We start from the raw sequence: 27,213 nt of genomic DNA on the forward strand, positions 1-27,213 counted from the left end.
GCAGTACTCAACCCAACAGATGACTTATCCCTATCCCTCCTATGAACATTCATGTGACCACCGAGGGCTTGAGCGGACCCGAATTCTCGACCCGCAAAAACTGCACGAGTACGACCGAGGAGGCCATGCGTATGCCCATGATGAATCACTTGAACACTTCATTGGTACTTCAAAACATGCAAGGGGGGTTGAAGAAAATAGGGTTTATATAGAAGTAGAGGGTTAATTCAACCCTATCGACATTGAATGCATTGAAAACTACAACCAGTGAAGCTATTCAATTGTTTTCTAGCAGATTTGATGCACAGTCATTGTTGTTAAGCATTGGTCTGGCAATTTCTTCAAAAGGGGTTCATTGTTTAGGAGTTCTTGGAGATTGATCCACTTGTTTGAAAGTAACCCTTTTCTTTATTTCTAATAGATGCACTAGGATTTTTAATAAAATTATGGATAAATTACGTATTTAGTACCTAAACTATCAGTTTTAGGTCCATTCTAATACCTAAACTTTCAGCTTATTCAAAATCATACATAAAATTTAGATTTTGCTTCATTTTAGTACACTCATTCAAAATTTAACGTTAAATTTTGAAAACAATTGAAAGTTTAGGTACTAAAATAGACCAAAACTGATAGTTTAGGTACTAAACGCATTAAGTTTTTAACGACGAGGTACTGAAATGAAGCAACTAAACGTTAGGTATGGTGTTGAAAAAATTGAAAGTTTACGTACTAAAATGTGTCAAAACTAATAGTTTAGGTATTAAATACATAATTTACCCTAAAATTATTTGATTGAGTCTTAGTTTGATTGATAGTGTTAATGCTAGGGATAGAGTCAAGACAAACTTCAAGGAATCAAATATAAATAATAATAAAAAGATGGTTATACATCCTTCGAAAACCACACTTCTGCCACTAAGTTCGTAGAAAACTTCAGAGTTTCATATCCTCTGGCTAATTATAGTGTCCTGACTTGACTGTTGTTAATCTGATCAACGTTAAATCTACGATATAGCAACAATGTCTACTCATCTATCGACCTGTAAAATAGTAATCATCATCCTAAACTTGACACTAACATTAAGAGCCTATATATAAACCTCATGCTAAGTTAAGGCGTCTCTATCTAATTCTAGATTATTGCTCGTTTCTTATCCAACATGTTTATCTCCCCTTTTACATCTACAAAACTTTCATATATGGTTATGTGTTCAAATCAGAAAGGGATAAAATTATCAAGCGCTATTACAATCACATTTCTCCTATATATAAACCTCATGTTGAGCTAAGGGTCTCTCTAATTCTAGGCTAAATTTAGATTTGTTAGTTCTTAGAAAAAACTTCAGAGTTTCATATCCTCTGGCTAATTATAGTGTCCTGACTTGACTGATGTTAATCTCATCAACGTTAAATCTACGATATAGCAACAATGTCTACTCACCTATCGACTTGTAAATAGTAATCATCATCCTAAACTTGACTCTAACGTTAAGAGCCTATATAAACCTCATGCTAAGTTAAAGGGCATTTCTTCTAATTCTAGGGCTATTGCTCGTTTTCTTATCCAACATGTTTATCTCCCCTTTTACATCTACAAACTTTCAATATGGTTCTGTGTTCAAATCAGAAGGATAAAATTATCAAGCGCTATTACAATCACATTTCTCCTATATATAAACCTCATGTTGAGCTAAATGGTCTCTAATTCTAAGGCTAAATTAGATTTGTTAGTTCTTAGAAAAACTTCATAGTTTCATATCCTCTGGCTAATTATAGTGTTCTGACTTGACTGATGTAATCTCATCAACGTTAAATCTACGATATAGCAACAATGTCTACTCACCTATCGACCTGTAAAATAGTAATCATCATCCTAAACTGACTCTAACGTTAAGAGCCTATTATAAACCTCATGCTAAGCCAAGGGCATCTTTCTCTAATTCTAAGGCTATTGCTCGTTTTCTATCCAACATGATCTCCTCTTTTACATCTACAAAAACTTTCATATATGATTCTGTGTTCAAATCAGAAGGGACAAAATTGTCAAGCGCTATTACAAATTACATTTCCCTATATTAAACCTCATGCTAAGCTAAAGGGTCTCTCTCTAATTCTAAGGCTAAATTTAGATTTGTTAATTCTTCAAATAAATCATTGAAATTAATGACAAAGAATGATACAAATACCTATTTAACAGTTTTATCAGTCAAATGATTGTGTGAGAAACATACATATAAAAAGGTTTGGTTTGTTCTTCAAACAACATGCAAGAAACAAAACATGTTTATAATATGCCTAATTTTTTTAATCGAATCTAGACTAAGAAATTATGGCAAATTTCAGAAAATAAAGGGATCAATCGAATTTATTAAAAATCTTGTTGATAATAAATGTACTATTCTTTTTTAAATGATATAAACAACACGATTTTAAGAAATAAATGTAAATGTCAGAATTCAAACTTTCGATGTACGAAATAAATGGTGGGTTCAACTTACATTCAATTATTTGCATGTAAATATAGTTTAGTAAATTAAAATTAGGGTTTCTTGCATTATCTTTAATGACAAAAGATCTACTACTGTGGCCTATATAGGAAACGACATAAGATCTTGAAGAAGGTCCTTGTCTCATGCATATTATACATGGGAGTTATTTTTTATACAATTGTAAAAACTAAATTTCACGTAATAATTGCATAATTAATTTATCTCAGTGGTTAAAGGAATCATTGTTGTTTAGAGAGGTCACGTGTTCAAACACCACAACGACTGTAGCAAGGTTGAGTGTTCATTGTCAAATGATTGAGAGTATTAGAACAAATACTACTTTGTAATCACCTTAGATTAATCAAATTTTACGTAATTTTATTTATTTAAAATTTAAAATAAAATTATAAACTTTGAAACATACATCTTAGATGTTAAATAACAAACATTAAATTAAAATTTATATAACATAGAGATCGGAATTTTTTCCATATATATATATATATATATATATATATTTACCTAAGTATAATTAGCATATAAAATAAAGGATTATCTATGCTAACAATCGATTGGTCTAGTGGGATGAGACACTAGATCCCTTATATAAGGTCACGAGAACTGAACCTAAAACCTTATAAAAAAATTAGGTCATTCAGAAAATATATTAAATTTTTAGAATGTCAAGGCTTCAATTCTCATGTCCTTAAAAAAATATTATTTTTTTAGGTCACGAGTTCAATTCTCATAACCTTAAAAAATCAATATCATTAACGACATATTAATGGAAAGATTAAAATAGAATGATTTAATGGTTGGCAAAGGGTACGCAAAGCCCTTGTACTTAAAAAACCATTGTGACACTCATATATTTTTCCTCTCAATGTGGTCCTCAAATTCAAAAAAAAAAATCCTAATGTGGCCGTTTGACCAATTTTCCGCCATTGATCAACGCATCCGTTAATTCTGTTGACGTGTATGCTTTCTCAAATATGTTGTGAAAGGAATAATTTTTGTGGCTATTGGTAGAGATGGAAACATTAGTTTCCGGTTGCATGAACAATTGTTGAAGAGGAAGGAAAAGAATAAGGAGATGATTTTTGTAGGAACTTATGTTGACTTATAGCATCCTAATGCGAGGGGACTTGCTTTAATGTTGGTAAATGATGGAAACATTGGTCAAGGGCCACATTGAATTTTTTTTAATTGAGAACCACATTAAGAAAAAATAATACGAGTGCCACATTGATTTTTTTAGAAATACAAGGCTTAAGCCTTTTGCCTTAATATTTAATGATTAATATAAAATATTTAAAATTTAAGTACTGACTTTAATAGTTTGCGCGAGTAAAATTTAGATTACAAAATTAACATGATTTTTGTAGGAACTTAGTTGACTTATAGCATCCTAATAGCGAGGGACTTGCTTTAATGTTGGTAAATGATGGAAAACATTGGTCAAAGGGCCACATTGAATTTTTTTTAATTGGAGAACCACATTAAGAAAAAAATAATACGAGTGCCACATTGATTTTTTTAGAAATACAAGGCTTAAGCTTTTGCCTTAATAATTAATGATTAATATAAATATTAAATTTAAGTACTGACTTTAATAGTTTGCGCGAGTAAAATTTAGATTACAAATTAACATAAAGTTAGTTTAATTTAATTCAGATTAAATGAATATATATTATATATCTAAATTAGCAATAAATATTTTGAGAATAATCATTTGATCAAATTGAGATGAGTTAAATTCGACCTCTATATACTCTATTAACTAAAAATTCATAATTATATGTACATTTTAAATGGTATAATATCAAAAATAGCCCTTAATATTTATTAAAATGGTCATTTTGGTCCTTATTTTTTGGGAGCATTTTGGCCCCTAATATTTCACTTTTGGATAAAAAATACCCTTTATAGATGAAAACTATTAGCTAATATACGATTAACGCTCCAAGATAGTAACCTTTTTAACGTAAGATAAAACATTGAGGGTTAGAATGGTTCATAAAAAAGAATAAGGGTCGAAGTGACTATTTTATCAAATGTTAGAGACCTTTTTGCTCTAAAATGAAATATTTGAGGTCAAAATATTCCAAAAATAGTATAAGAGACAAAATGACTATTTTAATATACGTTGGGGTTAACTTTGATATTATGCGTTTTTAAATTTAAATCTCAACATTTACGATGTGCCGGGTTTGAACACCAGAAGTGTTAAGGGTGTGAGCCTTCAATGTAAAATGATTAAGTTATCTTTAAACAAATACATTGTACTTACCCTATATTAATTAAAAAAACACGATGTGGTTCGGTTAGAACATTCCATAATTGGGCTGTGGCGTTAGGCTAAACCTATAAATGGGCAAAATCAGGGAAACAAAGCCGAACAGATTCGGCCCAACATGTCTGAACCGAGCTGTCTTGCTTAACAACACTGCACAGGTACGAGGTTCAACGGTTAAGCATTCACAAAATCACTGAAAACCATAAACCTTTCTATTTACTCCATCTTACTTAAATTCATCGAAATTTCGAACTAAATCACTCCGATTTTCAGACGACAATCTCAAGTTTCCTTTTTAAACAGTTTCCGTTTGAAGAAGAAGATGAGTCCAAGGATAGAGTTTCTCAAAACGACGGCGTTTTTCATCTCGCCGGAGAATCCCCGCGACATGTCGGCGCTCGTCTCCCGAGCCGCTCTCCTCCTCTACCTCTTCACCTCCATTACCCTCGTCGTTTACATCTCCTTCTCGAACCGGCCTCACTCGTTCGTCCGGTTCACTTACCCGAACGTCGAAACGGGTCCCGATTCCGGTTCGCCGCCGGATGATGATTCCCCGACTAACATCTCTCATATCCTGTTCGGCATCGGCGGGTCGGCCAGGACGTGGGAAGAGCGACGCGCTTTGAGTTCGCTCTGGTGGGACGTGGAATCCGTTCGCGGATACGTCTGGCTCGACGAGAAGCCGCCGCCGGGTGACGGCGGTGACTCGTTGCCGTATCGGGTGTCGAGTCCCGAATGGAAACGGTTTATGTATTCGAGTTCCAGACCGGCGGTTCGGATCGCTCGGATAATTTTGGATAGTTTCAATTTGAAGCTGCCGAATGTGCGGTGGTTCGTGATGGGAGACGACGATACTGTGTTCTTCACTCATAACATAGTTTCTGCCTTAAGAAGGTACACTATCATTTTCACCATTTAATTTTAATTTTTTATATTAACTTTAAAAACTAGAAATTAGCGGAAATTATGAATTTGATTATTCAATTATTTTGTTAAAATTATATCTAAGTCTCATTTTAACTTTATAATTAAAAAATAAATAAAATTAGAACAAATATATTTGATTAATGGATAAATTATATATTTAATATTTAAATTATTAATTTTGATCAGTTGAATTATCAGTTTTAATCTGTTTTAATATTTAAATTTTTAATATTTTTTAACGGGTTATAAAAACGAAACAAAAATTAAACTTCAGGTATGATTTTATAAATTTTAATATTTTAAATATTAAAATATATAAATTAATAATTTAGATACTAAACATATAATATATCCTTAATTAATTGATGAAACTAGGAGCATTTTCCTTGTTCTTTTTACTCTAAGTAAGATTATGTTTAAAAAGTTTAAATAAAATTTATGATGTGATAATTATTTATATGACAAAGATACGATCACCGTGAAATGTGGTACATCGGCGGGATTTCGGAGAGCGTCGAACAGAACGTAATGCATGCATACGACATGGCGTTCGGCGGAGGAGGTTTCGCCGTGAGTTACCCCTTGGCGGAGAAATTAGTCAAAGTATTGGACGGTTGTCTTAACCGGTACTACTATTTCTACGGCTCCGATCAACGCATTTGGGCTTGCATTACCGAGATCGGGGTCCCACTCACCAAAGAGCCAGGCTTCCATCAGGTACGTCCGTTTTTACCATCTTGTTTTACACGTGGCGATTGTTTATGGAGTGATGGTTTTACCCTGCGGTTACTTTTTTTTACGATCGGTTGATTGTTTGCCACGTGGATATTTCTTTTTGGTTTTTCACCCCCACTTTGATCTTGACATTTGGTTGGTGAATTTGGTCCACTGATTAATGATTGGGGTCGCCACCTTTTCTTATAGTATTGGATTTTGATGTTACACCTTTATAAATCTCACTTTTGTTAAGTTAGTGTTAGAAGGTGACTTATCCTTGGGGAAAATTGTGATGTGGTGAAAAAAATTTGGTAAATTACGCGTTTAATATCTAAATTATTAGTTTTAGTCTGTTTTAGTATCTAAATTTTTAATTTTTACATGAAATTTAGTTTTTATTTCATTTTAGTACCACACTTTTAAAAATTATAGTTCTTGTTTCACTTTAGTACATGTTTAAAATTTAACGTCAAGTTTTTAAAAAAACTGAAAGTTTAAGTAATAAATAACAACAACAACAACAACAACAGAGTCCTATTCTCATATGCAATGGGGTAAGGGGATGTAGGGTAGTAGGTTGCCCCCAACGCTGAGAGCAACTTCTGTGGGAGACTTCCTGCAGTTGGAAAATTAAAAATAAAGATAAAATACAATGCATGTATAAATAAAAAAATACATACATAGTTGAACAACTGTATAGATTGGATTCGAAAGGAAGTTGTTTTGTAGCATGTCCACCTTACATTGAAGCAATCTTTCAGATAAAATTTCTTCACTGCTATTGGAAAATTCAAAAAATAAAATAAAATAAAATAAAATATTAATATTTTCTATTAAAATAAAAAAAATTAGCTATGATTTTGGGCTGGAGGTTATTTAAGAAAATTAAAATAAAAAATATTTTTTTACATATCCAAACATATTATTTGCATATATATTAAATTTCATGATTTGTATATTATATTTGTTTTTTAAACTTAGCTATTAAGTTATTCAACGGAGGTCTTCAACGAAAGTTGCTCTCAACCTGGTGTTGGGGGCAACCTACTACCTTATCTCCCCCTTATCCCATTGTGAGAATAGGGTTTTGTTGTTGTTGTTATTAAGTTATTCAAACATATTTTATTAATATTTTTTTATTCTAACAAGAACTAACAAATTTTAAATATTTTATTTTCACTAAGTGACACGACTTCATTAATTCCATTACTTTATCATAAAAAACAATCGAATTTATAATATAATAATAATAATTTATAATATAATAAGATTTAAAGAAGTAACAAAATGATGTGCTGTCTTGGCTTGCATGTGAGCATCATTAATGCATGTCCAACATTTGTATGCACATAAATGATAAATCCCATATTTTATTTACTTTTGTTATTTTCATTAGTTGACTAAGCATACTTTTTATTGAAATAATAATAATAATAATAATAAAAGTAATTAAAAAAATATAAAGTAGGATAACATAAGATTACTTTATTGTCCACCTGTCTGGTCTAGTTTTGATTTGGTCCGGTCCCCATGTATCTTTAAGAGAGTACTAAAGGATCTGAAACATTTAATATTTGTTGATGTTCTTGGTTTGTCTCTTTCCTCTCTCTTTGGTCAAATTTATTCGAATCGATACAAGTTTTGCATTCGATCATACGCTGTTGATTATGTGCATGTTCTTGAATTAAGTTTTTTTAGGTTTAGGGACTATATTTCAAAGTTTACCAGAATACAAGGACTGATGGGATATTTTGACCCAATTGATGATATTAATTTCTTTTTGATAATTTCAATTTTGACCAAATTGATGATATTAATTTCATTTTGATAATCTCAGTTTGACGTTAGAGGGGATGCGTATGGACTGCTTGCAGCGCATCCCATGGCGCCACTGCTCTCATTCCACCACGTTGAGGCCTTGGCACCCATGTTCCCGAACAAGACCCGGACCGGCTCCTTGGAAGCCCTTATCGAACCGTACAGGCTCGACCCTTACCGGATCCTCCAGCAAAGTATCTGCTACGACAACAAGAGGAAATGGTCGATCGCCGTTGCATGGGGATACACCATTCAAATATATCCAAAGCCGGTGGCCGCATTCGACCTGCATACCCCGCTGCAAACTTTCAAGACATGGAGGAGTTGGAGCGACGGACCTTTCACGTTTAATACTCGAATCATGCCGGTCGACCCATGCGAACAGCCGGTCATCTACTTCCTGGACCGGGTTGAGGAGGTTGGCTCGACTGGAACCCGGACCAGATACAAGTTAGACACGTCGGGAAAAACCTGTAATAATACAGCAGTTTATGCCCCGGTAATGGCTATCAAAAGCATCATAGTTACTTCGATGAAGATGGCTCCCGATTATTGGCAAAAGGTGAGTTCCGATGTTGATTGCGATGAACATCGTATGACGAAAAGACCATAACGTCGTTTTTCTTTGTTTATGCAGGCGCCCCATCGGCAATGCTGTGAGATCAAGGATAGAGGGAGCAAAAAGAAGGGAAGTATGCTAATTAGGATAAGGAAATGCAGACAATGGGAAACGACTAGTATTTAGTGGTACATAGGCAGGGCAATTTGTGTTGGTACTTCATATATACGAGAATATGTTACTCGAACCCGGATACACAGGTATGTTCGAGAATATGTTACTCGAACCCGGATACACGGGTATGTTCGAGAATATGTTACTCGAACCCGGATATGCAGGTATGTTCGATTTTTCTAAGTTTCCCTCACATATTTAGAGGGTTATTATCCCCATATTCACGCCCTGATACGCGGTTGGACATATGGGTCGGAAAATGAAGAGCCGGAGCAATGTAGAGTATGATTTATAGCCCGTCTTTGGTGTTGAGAACCCTACACTCGCTCTCTTTACTCGTCTTATTTCGAGTTAGTTTATGTGCATGCGCATGCGCATATTTGTTGTACATAAATAAAACTACATCGATGAGAAATGACTCGAAAGAACGTAATTGCGTTTGAGTTGAAACGTCAATGAAAGGAAATGAGAAATGTCGATATGAATGATTGTTGCAGTGTCCATGTAAACTTCATCATGGACAAGACTACAAGTTTGAGTTTGAAACCCCGAAAGGTCATTTATTAGAATGAGGAAAAAGGAACCGAGCGACTGAGCGAAAAACTGAAATCATGTCAACGTAACGAGTTTCAATAAAAGTTTAAGTCACTATAATAAATGCGGTAAATTCTCGAATAATATGCTTTGGGTCGTATTGGGTTAAATAATTAGCCCGATTATATTATTGGGCTAATTTTACCTGATCTAGCAAATAGATATTTCATAGGCCTATGTTCTAGTGAAAAATAAGCCCAACATCCTTGAGCACCTTCACTCATGCATTGAACATTCTTAAACAAATTCGTTTAATCTTTAATTCAAGTGTTTTAGAAAATGTATTTAGTACCTGAACTATTAGTTTTGGTCTGTTTTAGTATCTAAACTTTTAATTCTTTTAAAATTATACCCAAATGTTTAGTTTTTCTTTCATTTTAGTACCTACTGTTAAAAACTTAACGGACCGGCTATCGACGCATAGCTCTAGTAGACGAATAACCAATTCGAACGAGTGGACCATGAAAGAATGACAAGTTGACCTACATAGTCCAGTTTCAAGCCTATCAGAAGGTTGACGACGGAGATCTGAGGATGAAGAAAATCGAATTGTCCATCGTCGATTTAGGGAGATTGAAGCGTTTTCCGATGAAATGGAAGGTGAAATCGTGTTCAAGGGGTCGAAAAGGTACATGCCGAAAAGTTTGTGCTTAATCGGCCGACGGATGCAACGACTGGCGAGCTTGTCCATTTTTTTAAATGCAGGTACTAAAATAAAACAAAAATTAAACGTTAGGTATGATTTTGAAAATTTGTAAAGTTTAAGTACTAAAATGAATTAAAATTGATAGTTTAAATACTAAATGCATAATTTATCCTTTAAAAATAATACTTGCGTTTAATTCTCGCATGCATGTTTAATAAATGCATTTATATTTCAATACTTACGTGCGTGTATAATACCTAACGTTACGTTTGGTTTTTGTGTTGATTTTATTGTTAACTTGTGACGTTTTATAATAACAATTTTAGTCCCTAAAATTTATATATTCTGCCAAAATGACTATAATTTGAAATAGTACAATAAATTTGTTGATCACAAAATTTTAATAATTTTCTAAGCAATAAAATGATGTTTAAGGACTTTTGGGAGTATAATAGCATGTATAATGACTAAATTGGATATTTAGTAGTAAAAATGAACTAAATAATAACTCGTAAGGTAGTCCTTCAACTTCTAGACATTACATTTTTAGTCTCTGAAAATTTAAAAGGTTGTTAATTGATACCTAATAGTTGTCACATATGAATATATGTCTATTGTACGATTTTACTTATAATTTCTGCTTTTATGATTTTTTTTTTTATTAAAGTCCACAACTGGATTAACTATACTTTAATGAGACTTATTTGGTTTCAAACTAAAAATTTATTAATCTATTGTTATTTGTTGTGGGTCCTTGAACTTTTCAAAAATTATAATTTGGTCTTCAAGCATGATATTACTTGTAGGTTGCTTAATGATTGATGATTAAGGCTTATATTATTTAAAAAGTGAGTGTGATTATGTTCTAAGTATAATTTCTAAATGTTTAATTCTAATTTAGGTTCTATGATAATATCTTCGATTTAGTTATCGTCAGATCGAATAGAAGATGTTTCAGAAAAGATCAAGACTAAAGATATTCACATTATTATTTTATTAATTTGTCGGTCCAAAATAAAAAATAATGGTATGTTTAAAGGATCAATGTGTTTATAATTATGGATAGATGTAAGATTTTATGTCGGAATACGATCTTTTAAGAAATTATATTGTAATTTAGATAGTAAAATTAGATCTTCGATAAATATTATAAAAAAATACTTAAAATATATCGGAATTTAGAATTTTAAGAGGTACAACTTCTCATCACCTTTGAGTTCATGCCTTGTGCATCGTATCACTACATGTTTGTTTAATTTCATGTATCTTCAACGTGGGATGCAACACAAACAATGGCATAGTTTTCTCACAGCAAAATTAACACCCGCTGCGGTGTCGATTTCTCGATCTTTCGTCTAGTTGCAGAGCAATGTGTCCCGTGTTGCGTTTCCGGTGGTCGGATTCACCCTAATGCCACAACGCCGTTTCAATAATCAGAGAAATGTCAAACATGTTTTAAAGGAGTTATTATAGCATATCTTACTCGTCTGCAACTTTGCAGAGATATTCACCATCTCGCAACGGTACGTCTGTGAAATCTGATCTTATGAAGACAATCAGATAAACCGACCGACTACGAGATAATGAGATTTGCAGGCAAATTATGCACAGTTCATCGATATTCAGCAGACGGAGAGTTAAGTAAACAGGAGTTCATACATACCAGAACCTGTTATGTTTGATCCTTTGAAAGATGTGTTTCCGTTGCAGTCGCGCCTTCCAAGTTCGCGTCGCTTAAATTTGCCTGCAGGTAAGAACGATCGGAGATTCGAAAGAAGATATCATCCTATAGAACACTAAATTATCCGTCTGAAAACAGACTCGGATCAAACCCGAATTTAAAAGATCTTTCCAATACGAAAAGATATACACCTAACATGTGATTGATCTTTACCTTCGTTACATTTGCCAGAGAAAAATCTGCACCCCTAAGATCAGCTTCGGAAAGGTCGGCTCCTGCATCATTTCGGTTAATTGAGAACCGTTTAAAACATGAGCGGGGACAAAGAACAAAAGATTCAAGTGTTCATCCAAAGTTGCAGGCATGCACTTATCTGAACTATTTACTAGCAGCAACACGAAAAAGGTCGATGTCTGTCATGTAAGCATATATAAGCATAAAAGCAGCGGAAGATCCATGAAAAATCGATTCAACCCGAGGCCTTTTACAGCCTCAACTCATAAACATTACAGATATTTAATGAAAACCGATATGAATCGAGGTCTTTTAACCAGTGATGCCAATTTAACCACATTACCGGACCATAAAAACAAGCTCGAAACTTGAAATTAGCCTTGTCGAATCCTATATTCGAGACAACAGAAAAATGGGGGGACATTTGAAGTTCTTAATGAAAAATGTTCGAATTTAGTTAGTTTACATGGAATAGTTGGGAGAAAACCTGTCAAATCGGCATCGAAGAAGCTAGCACCGAGCAATTTTGCGCCTTTGAAATTGGCTTGTCGAAGTATGGACTGAAATGGAGGAAAAAGGAAAATCAAATAAGCTCTAAAGCATTGAGATTGACAAAGTCAAATACCAAAGACATATCAATTAACTGAAAAAACAGAACAATACTGTCTTGAAATCTTGCTTGATCAATGTCTTGCCACTAAAATCTTTGCCGGTTAAGTCTTGTCCTCTTGTTACTTCAGATCCATAAGGCCCTCCTCCCTTTTTAACAACGCACATTGTCAAAACAAAAGACATTCGTAACCGATTTCAATCGTGGGAAAATCGAATCCGACACTCACACTCGAGTCTAAATAACATAGCTTCAATGATCAAATTCGTGTGTATCGTACAAAAACTCAAATTTACCTTGAAACCGAGTGCATGATCTACCAAGTAAACAGAAGCAGAAGCAAGGACTAGCAGACACAATGCACATTGTAAAAGCAAAAGACATTCATAACCAATTTGATTCATCGAAAACTCGTATCTGATACTCACACCCGAGTCTAAATAACATAGCATCGATGATCGAATTCGTGTGTATCATATGAAAACTCAAAATTTCCTTGAAAGCAAGAGCAGGATCTACCACACTCCACACATTGTCAAAACAAAAGACATTCGTAACCGATGTAAATCGTTGAAAACTCGTATCTGACACTCACACCCGAGTAAATAACATGGCTTAAATGATCAAATTCGTGTGTATCATATGAAAACTCAATTTTACCTTGAAAGCAAGAGCAGGATCTACCACACATTGTCAAAACAAAAGACATTAAAACTCGTATCTGACGCTCACACTCGTGTCTAATAACATAGATTCGATGATCAAATTCGTGTGCATCATATGAAAACTCAAATTTACCTTGAAAGCAAGTGTAGGATCAACCAAGAAAACAGAAGCAGAAACAAGGGCAAGCAAGCTAGCCTTGGACAATGTTTCTCCCAAAGAAAAAGAACCCTTTTCAAGTTTCTCCTCAAGAAACGTTGTTGAAATTGTAGAGAAGAGCCATGTCGGATTTCAGACAATTGTTTGATGTGGATAGTGATGAAGCAGATATGGATAGTGATTTTCTGTTAAGCTTTTACGCGCAGCCATTTCAAGTTTCTGTTGGATTGATTGTGGGGCTAAACCGACCAGAAACAGCGGTCCAAACCAATGGTAAAATTGACCCAATAGGCCAGACATGTAAATTTTTTTTTTGGGTGATTACCAAAATTAATTTGAGATATACGACAAATGTTACAGTTAGGGGTAATCCGCATTTTTGTATATCCGAAATATCAGGTACTCAAATTTTCAGGTAGTGTATTTATCGACCCGTGACCCGACCCATTAAGTTTGAATACCCGAAAAATACAAGTACCTACATTTTTGGGTCAGGAGTGCCCGTTCATATGAGAAATAAATAAAAATTCAAAAAGTTCATAATACACCACCGATACATAAAAATTAGTGACTTTAAGTTAATTTTAAGGATATATATATATATAATTAAAGTTTATTTTCAAAAATAATATCGATTATGATTTTTTTTCGAATCTTATATTGACAAATTAATAAAAAATTATTTGATAAATTTAAAATTTAAAAGTACATAAAAAAATCTAAGATAAATTTAGGGATTTAAATTTAATTTCTAGATAAAAATATTAAAGAACCTAAAGTAACAATATAATTTAAACTAAAAATATATATATATAGTAAAATTACCAGGTCGGATACACGATTATAAAAAAATTTGGCCCAAACTCAATCTAACTATCTGAAAAAATCACGATTTGATTATTTTTTAAAGAATTATTTGATTTTTTTAGGTTCATGTAGGCACATGTCGGGTCAATTGGATCGAGTATTTTTCAACACTCCTAGTTATAGTGTAGGGAAACTCATCATACCTACATGACGAGTTTGCCCAAATAATATTTTTTTCAAACTCGTCACGTTGACGTGACAAGTCTTATATTGACAAATTAATAAAAAATTATTTTAAAATTTTAAAATTTAAAAATACATAAAACAAATCTAAGAAAAATTTAGATATTTAAATTTAATTTTCAATATAAAAATATTAAAGAACCTAAAACAAAAAAATAATTTAAACTATATATATATATATTGAAATTACCAAGTCCGATCGGGTACCAGATTATAAAAGAAATCAGTCCAAACTCTGTCTAACTATCCGGAAAAAATCACGGGTCGGGTAATTTTTAAAAAAATTACTCTTTAAGGTTAAAGATTAAAGAAAATTACCCTCAAGCATAATTTGTAAAACACAAATGCTCAATATGTTAGCTTCTCCGTTTGGTTCACAAAAAGCTGGAGCAAGTCTTCAAAGTTTCAATGAATGTAAAAGAATAGAGTAAATGTTCAAAATCGTATTACTCTTTCAATTTGAGGATGGATGGGATCTCATAAAATCAATGGCTTAGATCGATTTACATTACGACTAAAATTAGTTCATATGATACAAGATCCTCTAATTTAAGGAAATTATAATCGATCTTATCTGATCACATTCATTAGTAATTTATTTCTTAGATAAAGATTCACATTAGATATGTGATAATATTCTTATACAATCATTTTTAATTTGATGTTTACTATAATTTTCACAAAATTAATGTTAACGGGTCACTAGCATTCTCTAAGTGATGGGTCGGATCTAGTGATCTTTATAAGTCGATACTTTACACATAACTTCTTTGGCGAATACTTACGACAATGCTTCGGATCCAAATGTGCGAGTCGTTCACGCTTTTCCAACCGCTTCAATTCTCGCAACCACCACGCGACCTACTTACGTGAGTTGATCTATAAATGGTAAGCAATTTGATATCGCTTAAATAGAGTTTTAAATTTGAGTCTTTATGTATGAATAAAATCCTTGCCAGAAGATTTATCCACAAAATCCAGATGTACGATACAGGTCGATCCCAATTAATCAAGACAAAGCCTTGGAACCGAGAGGGCAACAACAAAAAATTTATTTATACAGGTCGAGTAATTTGATCAGCGGTCGATCTAAATTATCGAATTAATCAATTTTTGGTTTAATTGTTAATTAAATCAATTTTTTTTTTAAAAATATTAACTGAGTTAAACAAAGTTCGTCTAATTTGTTGTAAATTTTCTCTCAAACGATTAATTTGAGTTTAATAGAGATATTATTTTTATTAAAGTTAAAATCGATTGATTTTTGAATATTTAATGAGTCCAGCGTGATTAAAAAATAATTAAATTTTATTTTTAATTAATTTGGGTTAAAATATTACATAATATCTATAATGTATTAAATATTTTGTATTAATTAATCGATTTCGAACAAAGGAAACCGATAACCGAATTTTAAAAAAATATTAATTATTAGTCAATCCAGTGACTAATTACCCAATTAACTAACATGACTAAATTTCGATTCGATAAGTGAATTTGTAATTTACCATTTCATAATTAAAGGGAAAACACTAGGGACCGATGTTAGAATAAGGATCGCAACGGGTTGGGTTGAATTTCTTGTTAACTCGATATGACTCGAAAATATGGACCCTTCATCCAAAGCTGTCCCGATTTAAAAATTATATATTCTCCACTCAATCTGATCCAAAAAATATATATATTCGATCCGACTCTGATATGATTCATAATTTTAGAGTATAAATCTGACATGACTCAACCTGATATAAAATAAGGACCTAGGGGATGTTTGTTTACTGTTGAATGCTGAACCGTTCATCGCTGAATGCTGAACCGTTCAACGCTGAATGCTGAACCGTCAGCGTGTTTGATTCTCACCTCTGAATGAAGACTGTGCTGAATGATTTAACATTAAAGTACATTCTGAATAATTCAGAACCATTATCAAACAGCGTGTTACATTAAGAGCTTATTCATACAGAGCCTTTAAATCATTCAGGCCATTGAATCATTCAGCGTTTAATCATTATGATTTAATCAAACAGCCCTTTAATTAAAAAAATAACATTATTTTTAAGAAAATATATTATTATCCCCATATTGGGTTGAAATTTTTCACCTTTTATCCGAATTTGATCTGATCTCACTTCCTTAAAATATCTAATTCAATTTGATCTGAGTCTGATTTTTTTTAAATTTTAATATTGTCAAATTAGATCGAACCAAAATCCGTCAGTTTCGAATTAAAGGGCCATCTCTATGCTAGAAACTATGGAGGATAATGGGTAGATTCGATTTGAATAGGTTTGGCCACAATTTCCATGAATAGAAACACGTAGAAGCTATGGGTTGGGTAACTTTGGGTTTATTTATTCATTTAAAAAGGAAACAAAAGAAGAGATTCGACAAAACAGTGGATAGATGTGCACCGATAATGGGCAGTCTGTCTGTCTGTCTGTCGGAAACAGGGCCGAAAACAGTGTTTGACTGCCGAACAAGATGAAGTGTACGTGTGGCGGTGCAGCCCAGGGTGCGGCCCTTTGATCCCCAGTTTCCCTAAGACGCTAGGTTATTTTTCTTAATAAATATGAGTCGATAAATGTTAATATCTATTGAATAACTCTTAACTAAAGATAGTAGAAGATTGAAATTTGATGGATTTTGATCGGACTCGATTTTATTGGATTAAAATATTTTTAAAATAAAATCAAATTCATGTCAAGTTGAGTTGAGTTTTTTTAGAGGATATGTCCAGATCAGATCAAATTCGAGTTTAGTGTGAAAAATATCTGATCCAAATTGACTCAAAAAATAATGTAATTTTATTTTATATATTTAGGGATAATGACAATAATATTTTCCTATATATTACTTTTCAATTAGATCTATATTTTTAATAAATATATTTATTTCATGTCAGGTCGGGTAAGGTGAAATCACCCTGAACTTGAGTCAGATTGAGCTTTGTATGGATTGTGTATATTTTTTTTTGGTTGAGTTGGCCTAAATCACGACCCATATCCTTCCTATTCTCAACCCTTTAACAATTAACGTCCATATCTCTACACATGTGACGCTCGATCCCTATACCTCAAAGAATATCAACAGATTTTTTAATCACTAAAGTTCACTAGGTTAACTTATATCTGGAGAGGTATATATATATGGTAAATTAACTATTTGGTTACTCATCTATTATTTAATTTATGTTTTGGTCACTCAATTATTATATCTTTTAAAATTACTTATAATGTTATGTTTTAATTATATTTCAATTGCCTACTCTTAAAAAATAATGATAATATTGTAAAATAAACCATTTCAAAATTAAAATAATAACTAAATCATTATGTATATTACTCAAATTTATTTGCTCCATAAATCTTCTCCATAATTTGATATCAGTCCAACCCTAAATCAAGGTTAAGGGAAGCTTTTGAATAATGGAAGTGCATTACTCAATTTGATTTGCTACATTCTCGCGTGCCCAACTTTCAAATAAACTTGGTCTTAAGCGGGGTGTGCAAAATTACCCGACCCGGTTGACCCGACCCGTCAACCTGCCGACCCGAATCTAAAAAATCGGGTATTTCTTTAAAAAAAATTACCCGGCCGGGTCGGGCCCGGGTCACAAAATCTAGTTTTTCCGGGTACCCGGTTAGTTTTTATTTTTTATTTTTTTAATATATAATTATATAAAATATAATAAATTATTTATATTATGGATTATTATATTTTGTATTTTGAACTTTTAAATTTTATGTTTTGATGTTAGAGTATGTAATTCGAAGTTTTGAATATTTAAATTTGTATATATATTTTTTTAAATTAATAATTTAAAAATTAAAAATTAAAAATCGGGTATCGGGTACCCGATTACCGGGTACCCGCAAAATCCGGGTACCCGATTACCGGGTACCCGTAATATCCGGGTCGTGACACGGGCCGAGAAATAGTCGACCCGGAAGTTCCGGGTACCCGAAAATCCGGATACCCGAATTTACACACCCCTACTTAAGCCCTTGATCATGATCATGATCATGATCATGATCGTCATCATGTCATAACCAAAATCATATCAATGATCTTCATGTGGAAACATTATGAATAGCTAGCACATGGTTTTATATGGCCTACTTGCTTGCTATATAGGTTTCCTTTAAGGGGCATGCTTGAATTCCATAGCTTCTTGATTTGAATATTTTAATTCATCCTAATTGAAAGTTAGTTAAAATAGTAGTGATGCATTGATAATGTACCTAACTCTAAATTTTAAAAATTAAGATCAAATAGGGTAATTTATTAAAATAATATATATTTCAAGTTTTTATTAAAATAATATTAAAATAATACTATTTATTAAAAGGGAAAACCACACATTTAGTACTTAAAATTTCACTTTTTGTACGTTTTAGTACTTAAAGTGTCAATTTTTACAAAATCATACTTTTACAAAATCATATCTAAAGTTTATTTTTTGTTTTTATTTTAGTAATAACGACAGAGCCGACGTGACATTTTTAAATTATTTTCTTATTTTTTAATTAGTTTTATTCAACTAAAAAGGAAAAATAACCTTAGATGAGTCCACTAGGATGTGAACCCGGGTATCCTTGGAGGAAGGATGAACGTCCAACCATCTAGGAAAGGCATAATATTGATGTCAATTTGCTGAAGTTTGAATTTAACTTATATAAACTATAACTATAAAATAAAAGAGATTTATTAGATCTATTATTTGAACTTAAGACATATCACAAAAATATTCAAACATTTAACCAATAAACAGATTAAAACTTGTATTCTATTATAATAAATATCATAAATTTAATTTTTAATATTAATTTTATAATATATATAAATTTTTATTTAATAAATTTAATTTTAAAGTAGATCTAATAAAGTTCTTTTATTTTATAGTTATAGTTTATATACTTTAAATACAAACTTCAGCAAATTGATATCATTAATATCCCCAGCCTATGAATTGCTCATTCAGTTCAGTTGGTAGAGCAAGGCTCTTAACCTTGTGGTCGTGAGATCGAGTCCCACGATGGGCAATTCATAAAGCTGGAGGTCTCGCACGGAAGATGCTCTCAACCTGGCGTTGGGGGCAACTTATTATCCTACCTCTCTCTTATCCCATTACAAATGAGAATAGGGTCAGCTAATTTTTAATATCCCTAGCGTAGATAGTTGGGCTCCCATGTCTGCTCCAAGGACTCCCAGGTTTGATTCCTCGTAGTCTCCTCAGAGGAGGTTTCTTTGTTGCATTTCTAATATGGTGATGACGCGTGTCAATGCCTTATTAGGTGAATAAAATTAATTAAATAATAATTTAAACATTAAAAAATAATTTAAAAATGCCACGTAAGTCTTTCGTTAAAATTTTAACGACAGGATAATAAAATGAAACAAAATATTAAATTTTAGTTATGATTTATAAAAATCAAAATTTTAAGTACTAAAACATATCAAAAGTGAAACTTTAGGTACTAAAATATATCAAAAGTGATTATATATAATCGCCTTTTGAAATATTTGTCTAAGAGAATATCTTTGATTACGTGGTTGGTCATATGTACGATTTTTTTGATATTAATGTTTTTTAAATATAAAATAAAAGAAAATAAAAATTAGTGGGTCAAAAATTATGCAAATTTTATCTAAAAAGAAACAATACACTCGACGTATGCCAGAAATACATAAGTGCACGAGCATGAGTTACTTGAGCAACAACGAGATGTATATAGGTCTTATCTTCGTTCACTTCATGAATATATGTTTAAAAGATTATATTTAATTATTTTTTAAAAAATCTTTTATATGAATTTATCAAGCGATCTTAGTAATTAAAAATAATATTATTGTCTCTTGAAATCTTGAATTCAAATAACTATTTTTACATGATATTTTTACGTGTTAATAGTTAAGAAATATTTAATTTATAATCAACTCAAATTATTAAAAGAAACCAATATATAAATATATAAGATTTGAAAATATAAATATAATTCATATAGATAAAATAATTAGTAGCGGATGTACATAAATCTCATGGTGGACATGTTTCCTTTCTAGAATTCAAATTTCTTTAAATTTATCGTTATTTTTATTAAAGATATTCACCCTAAAATTTTAATTATATATATAAATTTTTTATTATTAACACATATGTGTATTTTAAAAATATTTTTAAATTTCTCATAATATCATATCGATGTTAAATTCCCAATCAAAATCAACTCCAATACCACCAAGGATGAACAGTTCCCATTTAATGATGATGGGTTTCCTCTAGATGTACAGTATAAATGCATTCCCCTTGGAACTATAACCATATTAAGCTTGAAAAAGAAAACCTTTGTAAAAACCAAAAACAACAAAAGTAAAAGGGAAAACCAGGTCGACATACAGAAACCAGCCTCTGCAAAACAAATAGTGGGGCTTTCCGACAGAGTAATCGTACAAAACCAAGTGTTTTTTTACCTTTAAAAGGGTACCCTACCCTTAACAGGGTCAGCTGTGCTACAAAGGATGCATCAACAAAGGGCAAAGAGGACCCCTACCTCTCCTCTCCTGAAATCAAGCTAGTGTTTTTTTACTCCGTACTTGAAAGATCTATTTCAGTTGCTTTGATTTGATTTCTTTGCTTCCTTTTTCATCTGTAAATAGAGTGTCCTTCAAACAATCCTTTTATGGGTCCTTTTTAGTTTCTGAGATCCTATATGTTTTTTGGAGTTTGAAACTTGGATCTGATCTTTGTGGATTGTGGTTAGGGCTTGTTTTTTTCATGCAAAAACAAGAGGAACCCATGTCTTAAATGTCTGGTTCATGAGTATGTTGGTCTGGTTTTAAGACAATTGATAAGGTTGTTGGTGTTCTTGTTTGAAGATCTATCTTTGAAAAGCCATGGCTAATCGATGGTGGGCTGGGAATGTGACAGCTTTTAGAAATTCATCTGAAGATAATCAAATGGGAGGTTTTAGAGCTAATATTAGTCCTTCGAATGAAGATCGTCGAGAGGATAATGAAGATAATAGAGAAAATATCGAATCGGAAGACCAAACTCAAGCCCTCGAAACCGTCGAACCAGGTTCGGGTTCTGCCTCTCGCCGTCCGAGAGGTCGACCGCCTGGTTCGAAGAACAAGCCAAAGCCTCCCGTTGTTATCACTAAAGAAAGCCCCAACTCTCTTCATAGCCATGTGCTTGAAATCGCTAGCGGCGACAATGTTGCCGAGTGTATCGGCAATTTCGCTCAACTCCGCCGCTGCGGTGTCTCGGTTTTGAGTGGAAGTGGTGTTGTCACCAATGTTACTCTCCGCCAACCAGCTGCCCCTAGTGGGGTGATCACTTTACCTGGAAGATTCGAGATCTTATCTTTATCCGGTGTGTTCCTGCCCGCACCGTCTCCCCCGGTCGCGACGGGGCTGACGGTGTATTTAGCCGGCGGGCAAGGTCAGGTTGTCGGAGGCAGTGTAGTCGGGGCACTAGATGCATCCGGACCGGTTATGGTCATCGCTGCGACATTTACCAATGCGGTTTTCGAAAGGTTGCCTATGGAGGATGAAAATAGCGGTGGTGGCGGCAGCGATGGCGACGGACATAACAATAACAATAGTAGTAAAGACGGCGGTGATGGATATTCGGAGTCTCAGTCTCAAGGTATGAGCCAAGATCATCCCCAAGGTGGTTCAATGCCAATGTATAACTTGCCTCCTAGTTTGCTGCCTAATGGACAAATGCCTCATGACCTGTTTTGGGGTACTACGCGGTGTCCTCCGCCGTTTTCTTAACCGGAAACGGCAATGGATTGGTGGGTTTTTGGTGCAAAACAAGTTGTGGGTTTTGTTTTTTGTTTTCATGTAAGAGTAGTATCAAAGGTAGGGCTTTTTGTTTTTACCATGTTCATAGTTTATGATCTTTGTGAATTCAAACAAGTTCATGGGTCAATTGTATTACTTTGTAGAACTACCTCTCAATCAACTTTGTTTTGGGTCAATTGCAAGGATTCAATACATTCTTCTTTCATGGTATGCTTGTTGAGACTCAATCTTTTCCTTTTGTATAATCGTCAGAATCTAATTTATTAATCGATTAATTTAAATCGAATACTATAGATGCAAAGACGGCTTTCTCAATCTAATTTTTTTTATTTACAATTTGAATGTTTAATTTTACTTAATGAATTTAGTGTCTCATATGATTATTTGTGTTAAAACTCAGTCGTATTTCTCCAATATTTTATGCTTTTTGGTAATTTTTTTCTTCTAATTTGAACAAACTCTCGAGTTTATCAATGTGTTGAAGAGATGGTGAGATTTTGCAGAGCTTTTGACCAAAAAGAAATTTCAAGATAATTAGCTTTGAGAGGAGAATGCATGTGGTAGGGGGCAGATGGTGAACAACTTAATTAACATTTGGTCAAAATTGTGGGGTTGAATGAGTTTAAGTACGGTAGGAATCGAACGACTTCACTGATAAATAAATTATTTCTTGAGGTTTGAGTTTGAGCACCAGAAATATTAAGAGTGTTAGCGTTCGATATTATATGGTTGAAAGTTATCTTTTAACATATATTATATTGTGAAATATTTTTAAACCAATATTATATTATACTTAATATTAATGAAAAAAAATTAAAAAGTGTAAGTATCTCTTATTTATTAGTTTGGAAAATTGTGTAAATGTAAGTGTGTCTTTAGTTTAAGAGTTTAGTTAATGATGATTATATATTTTAAAGACACAATTGTTCGAATTTAAATTTTTTTAAGGAGAATAACACTCTTTTTTACTATTAAGGTAGTTTAATGAATATAATTTTTAATTAAATTTAGTAATTTGAAAGGTTATTAATAATTTAAATATTGTGTAAATTTAACCGTAAGTCTTTAGGATGATATATTTATTAGGGAAAAGTATATAAACGGTCCTCCGACTATAGAATGATGTTTTATTAAGTCGTTTTCTGACTATAGGATGATGTTTTATTAAGTCGTTTGACTAATTAAAAAATTATAAAATAGTCCTTTAATTATAGGACGTTGCTTTTTTTTTGTCTTTTGACTATTCAAAGTTATAAAATAATCACCAACTATTTCATATGCTTTAAATTTGTACTTTCTCATTAAAAAATTGATGACAATTTGAGTTGGATGTTAATTTACTGACTAAAATATGATAAAATATGATCATAGAATTTCAAACGACTATCATATCATTGACAACATGTTAACGTTCAACTCATATTATCGTTATTTTTTTAAAGAGAAAGGACGGGTTTGGAATATATGAAATAGTTAAGTGACCGTTTTGTAATTTTTAATAATTGAGGGACTCAAAAAATAATATCCTATAATCAATAGACTATTTTGTAACTTTTAGTGATTAAGAGACTTAATAAAGTATCATCTTATAGTGAGTTAGGGGACATTTGTATACTTAATAAGATCCGAATAGGTATTTGATAAGAGTATATTTACCAATTGTAGCATTTTGTTTTCTAGTAATTGAAAGAGGCTATATATATATATTATATAGTAATAGTTTTCTCGCAACGTTTGGTTCTGATTTATAATATCAGTAATATTTTATTATGGTTTGTTTGTTGATACAGTCAGACCTATTTGTATCTATTTTTTATTCGAATTCTTTTAGATGGTTTTTAATATTTTTCTGTATGGTAAACGACTTGTTATCTTCTCTGACTCTTCGGTCGGTGATTCCTCCTAATGTGATAGGGAGACGTATGTGTCGTGCCGCAGCCAGAGTCGGGAACCGGAATCTGTATCGGCCGGCCAGTCATTGGTTTGAACTAGGTTTGGCTTGTCTGAATCTGTATTTTGTTTAGTCAATGGTTGGTGATATGGTATGTGGAGAAAGTTAACTTGTTTTGGTAGTAGGTTATTGAAAAAACATGAGGAACATTGTATCAAAGAAAAGTAGATAACTGGTTCTACACCTTCCTTAGAAACTTGTAAGAATTTTTAGTCTCAACAAAACTAGACACAATGTCCTCATAAAAGTCAATCCTAATCCACCAAACTAAAGCAAACATGTTTGTAAGAACACTAGACAAGTAAATTATCGAAATGATTAACGAAATGATTAATAGTAAGGGTAAATCCTATATCTTAGACCTTGTTGAAGAACATAGTTCTTGATCGTGAATGGAATCTTATGCTACCTCCATTAACCGAAGGGATTAATAGTAAGGGTAAATTATCGAAATGATTTGGGATGTTGAATTGGTCGGTTTGATTAACAGATCGAATCGAATTATCTAAACATCGGCAATCAGTTTTTTTCTCTTTTAACCGTTAACTAAATCGGTTTTTTAAAAATAAAAATCTTTTAACCAAATTAAAGAAAATTTGGTTAACTGGTCGGTTAACCAAATTAACCAAAATTTCTAAATAATAAATATTATATATTTAATATTGAATATTTTTAATTAATTTGGTCAATTAATTTAGTTAAAATCGAAATATGAACACTTCTAAGGCTAAGTAATATATAAATAATATATATTATATTAAATATTTAAAATTTTGATTAATTTGATTAATTACTCGATTTCGAATAAATTAATTGATAATCAAAGTTTGAAAAAGATTCTTAACTTTTATCCGATTGAATAAAAAAATTAACTGATCAATTAATCGAATTTTTTTTTGTTCGATCGTTTAAAATTGAACTTTGAACACCCCTAGAAATCATTTCATTTTATAAGTGTTTATTTTTTAGTATTGAATTTAAAAAATAACATTTTGATAACTGACATTATTGATTTATATCAATTTGATTAACGAAACGTTAAATATCATTATTTTGATGACGTGGTATAAAAGGATTTATTTTTAATTTAACCCTTAAAGTTTAAATAAAATATCAAATTGATCCTTAAATTTTAGATAAAATTTTAATTTAACCAATGAATTCGATTAAAGTCTTCCGCTGTCGATCGTCCCCCTCTGTATGCCACCATTGGCCTTCGCCATCAACAACCATTGGACTCTAAAATTTTTAGTTCACTCTCTTTTAAGTTCCTGAACGCGAATATAATGTTTGTTTATAAAAAAAATCTTAAATTTAAGAAATCTAGTTTAGAATCATTGTTATTCTTTGAAATTAAATACGAAAGTAGGTGGAATATCAAAGAAGTAGTTTACTCATTTATTATTATAGTTTAATTTCAAAAGAAGTCAGATTTTATCTAAAATTTAAAAGTTAAATTGTAATTTTATCTAAATTTTAGGAGTTGAATTAGTATTTTATCTGAAGTTCAGGGGTCAAATTAAAAACAACTCCTTTTACCAACATGTCACGTCATTAAACTAACAATATCTAACGTCTTAGTGACCAGAATGTTATAAACCGATAAAGTGACTAAAACATTACTTTTTTAAAACTTGATGACCAAAAGTAAATAATTATGAAACAAAGTGACTATTTGGATAGTTTACCCTCATGAGATTCACTAAAAAACTGTCTAATTGACAATTGAAGACCATGAAAAAGACACTGTTCTCCCTCTTTGGGTTGAGCCAATGAAACTTGGTTTCCATGATGGTGTACACTACTAGTTTCAAACATTCATAGGCACTAGGAAGAAAATGGGAGCCGCACTTTGTTGAACATTTTCTATATCTTATTTATTCGCATTTAAGGTTTGAATTCGGATATCGTGAATAAAATAAGTTACATAAAGATGATCACTCCTATAATAAGACTACGATCTCTGAATCTAAATCAATCAATGAATCAAATTAAAAACGATAATTTTACGGAACTAAAAGTTTAACATTATACTGATAATCGAGTTTTGAGGGAATTATTTGAAATTAGGGTTTAAGGGTGCTATATTAGGGGAACATTTTGACAAGTTGATTGAATTTTGTGTTAAGGCAAAGGGATTAGGGGGGAGGTGAAAGTGGAAGATAACTCATAATTGCAATACTTCAAATCAATTTGGTTTGTCATAATGCCTACCCAATTTGGAAATGTTTCAAATTTGTTGGGTGCATTATTATTCGTAGGTATTGAAAGCTACATTAAGGCTATGTTTGGTATAAGGCTCAAATACAAAATAAGTGCCTGAACTATATCGCTTTTCACGAATAGGTGCCTAAAGTATTTTTGGCTCATCTAGGTGCCTAAATTTATAAATGTTATCACTTTAGGTGTCCAGGTCATCAATGGTGTTAATTTCTCCCGTTAAGTGACACGTGTAATTATTTGGTAATTTTAAAAATTTTATTTAGAAAATTAAAATTATATATTTAAAAAAATTAAAATTTTGAAATAATCCCAAAACTCTAAAAACCTTCGTTTCAACCCCTAAACCAATGCCGACCTTCATCCTTTGCCGTCAATGAAGCTCCACCTGACCTCACTTCTCCCTGGTGACCAAAACTCTTATGAAATCTTGACCGATCGACGACGAATTGACGTTTTATACCATGCAAACCTTAGGATGAAAATCGTGATCCCACGCAATTTCAACGACCAATCAACGACAACTATGGCGACGTATGACTAGGAGGATATCATGGACTACATCAGCGGTGATGGTCGTGACCAAAAAAGATGGTGGTGGCGTGCTAATTTA

General features: G+C 32.2%; 2 protein-coding genes and 1 pseudogene across 2 annotated transcripts; 2 read left to right on the forward strand and 1 right to left on the reverse strand.

Moving 5' to 3' along the window:
- Nucleotides 1–5,091: 5,091 nt before the first annotated feature.
- Nucleotides 5,092–9,253, forward strand: LOC120156350. Its single transcript, XM_039167672.1, has 4 exons — nt 5,092–5,682; nt 6,183–6,432; nt 8,270–8,812; nt 8,888–9,253. The coding sequence occupies exons 1-4, from the start codon at nt 5,111–5,113 to the stop codon at nt 8,993–8,995; spliced, it is 1,473 nt and encodes a 490-aa protein (XP_039023603.1). The 5' UTR covers nt 5,092–5,110; the 3' UTR covers nt 8,996–9,253.
- A 2,293-nt stretch (nt 9,254–11,546) lies between these two features.
- LOC120156363 lies at nt 11,547–13,672 on the reverse strand (annotated as a pseudogene).
- Nucleotides 13,673–20,995: 7,323 nt separating this feature from the next.
- On the forward strand, nt 20,996–22,526 carry LOC120156342 (AT-hook motif nuclear-localized protein 15-like). The gene has a single exon (XM_039167666.1). It carries the CDS (start codon nt 21,515–21,517, stop codon nt 22,397–22,399), a length of 885 nt encoding a protein of 294 aa, XP_039023597.1. The 5' UTR covers nt 20,996–21,514; the 3' UTR covers nt 22,400–22,526.
- Nucleotides 22,527–27,213: the final 4,687 nt, after the last annotated feature.

The sequence above is a fragment of the Hibiscus syriacus genome, unplaced genomic scaffold (genome assembly GCF_006381635.1).
Source record: "Hibiscus syriacus cultivar Baekdansim isolate YM2019G1 unplaced genomic scaffold, ASM638163v2 tig00111215_pilon, whole genome shotgun sequence".
NCBI lineage: Eukaryota > Viridiplantae > Streptophyta > Magnoliopsida > Malvales > Malvaceae > Hibiscus > Hibiscus syriacus.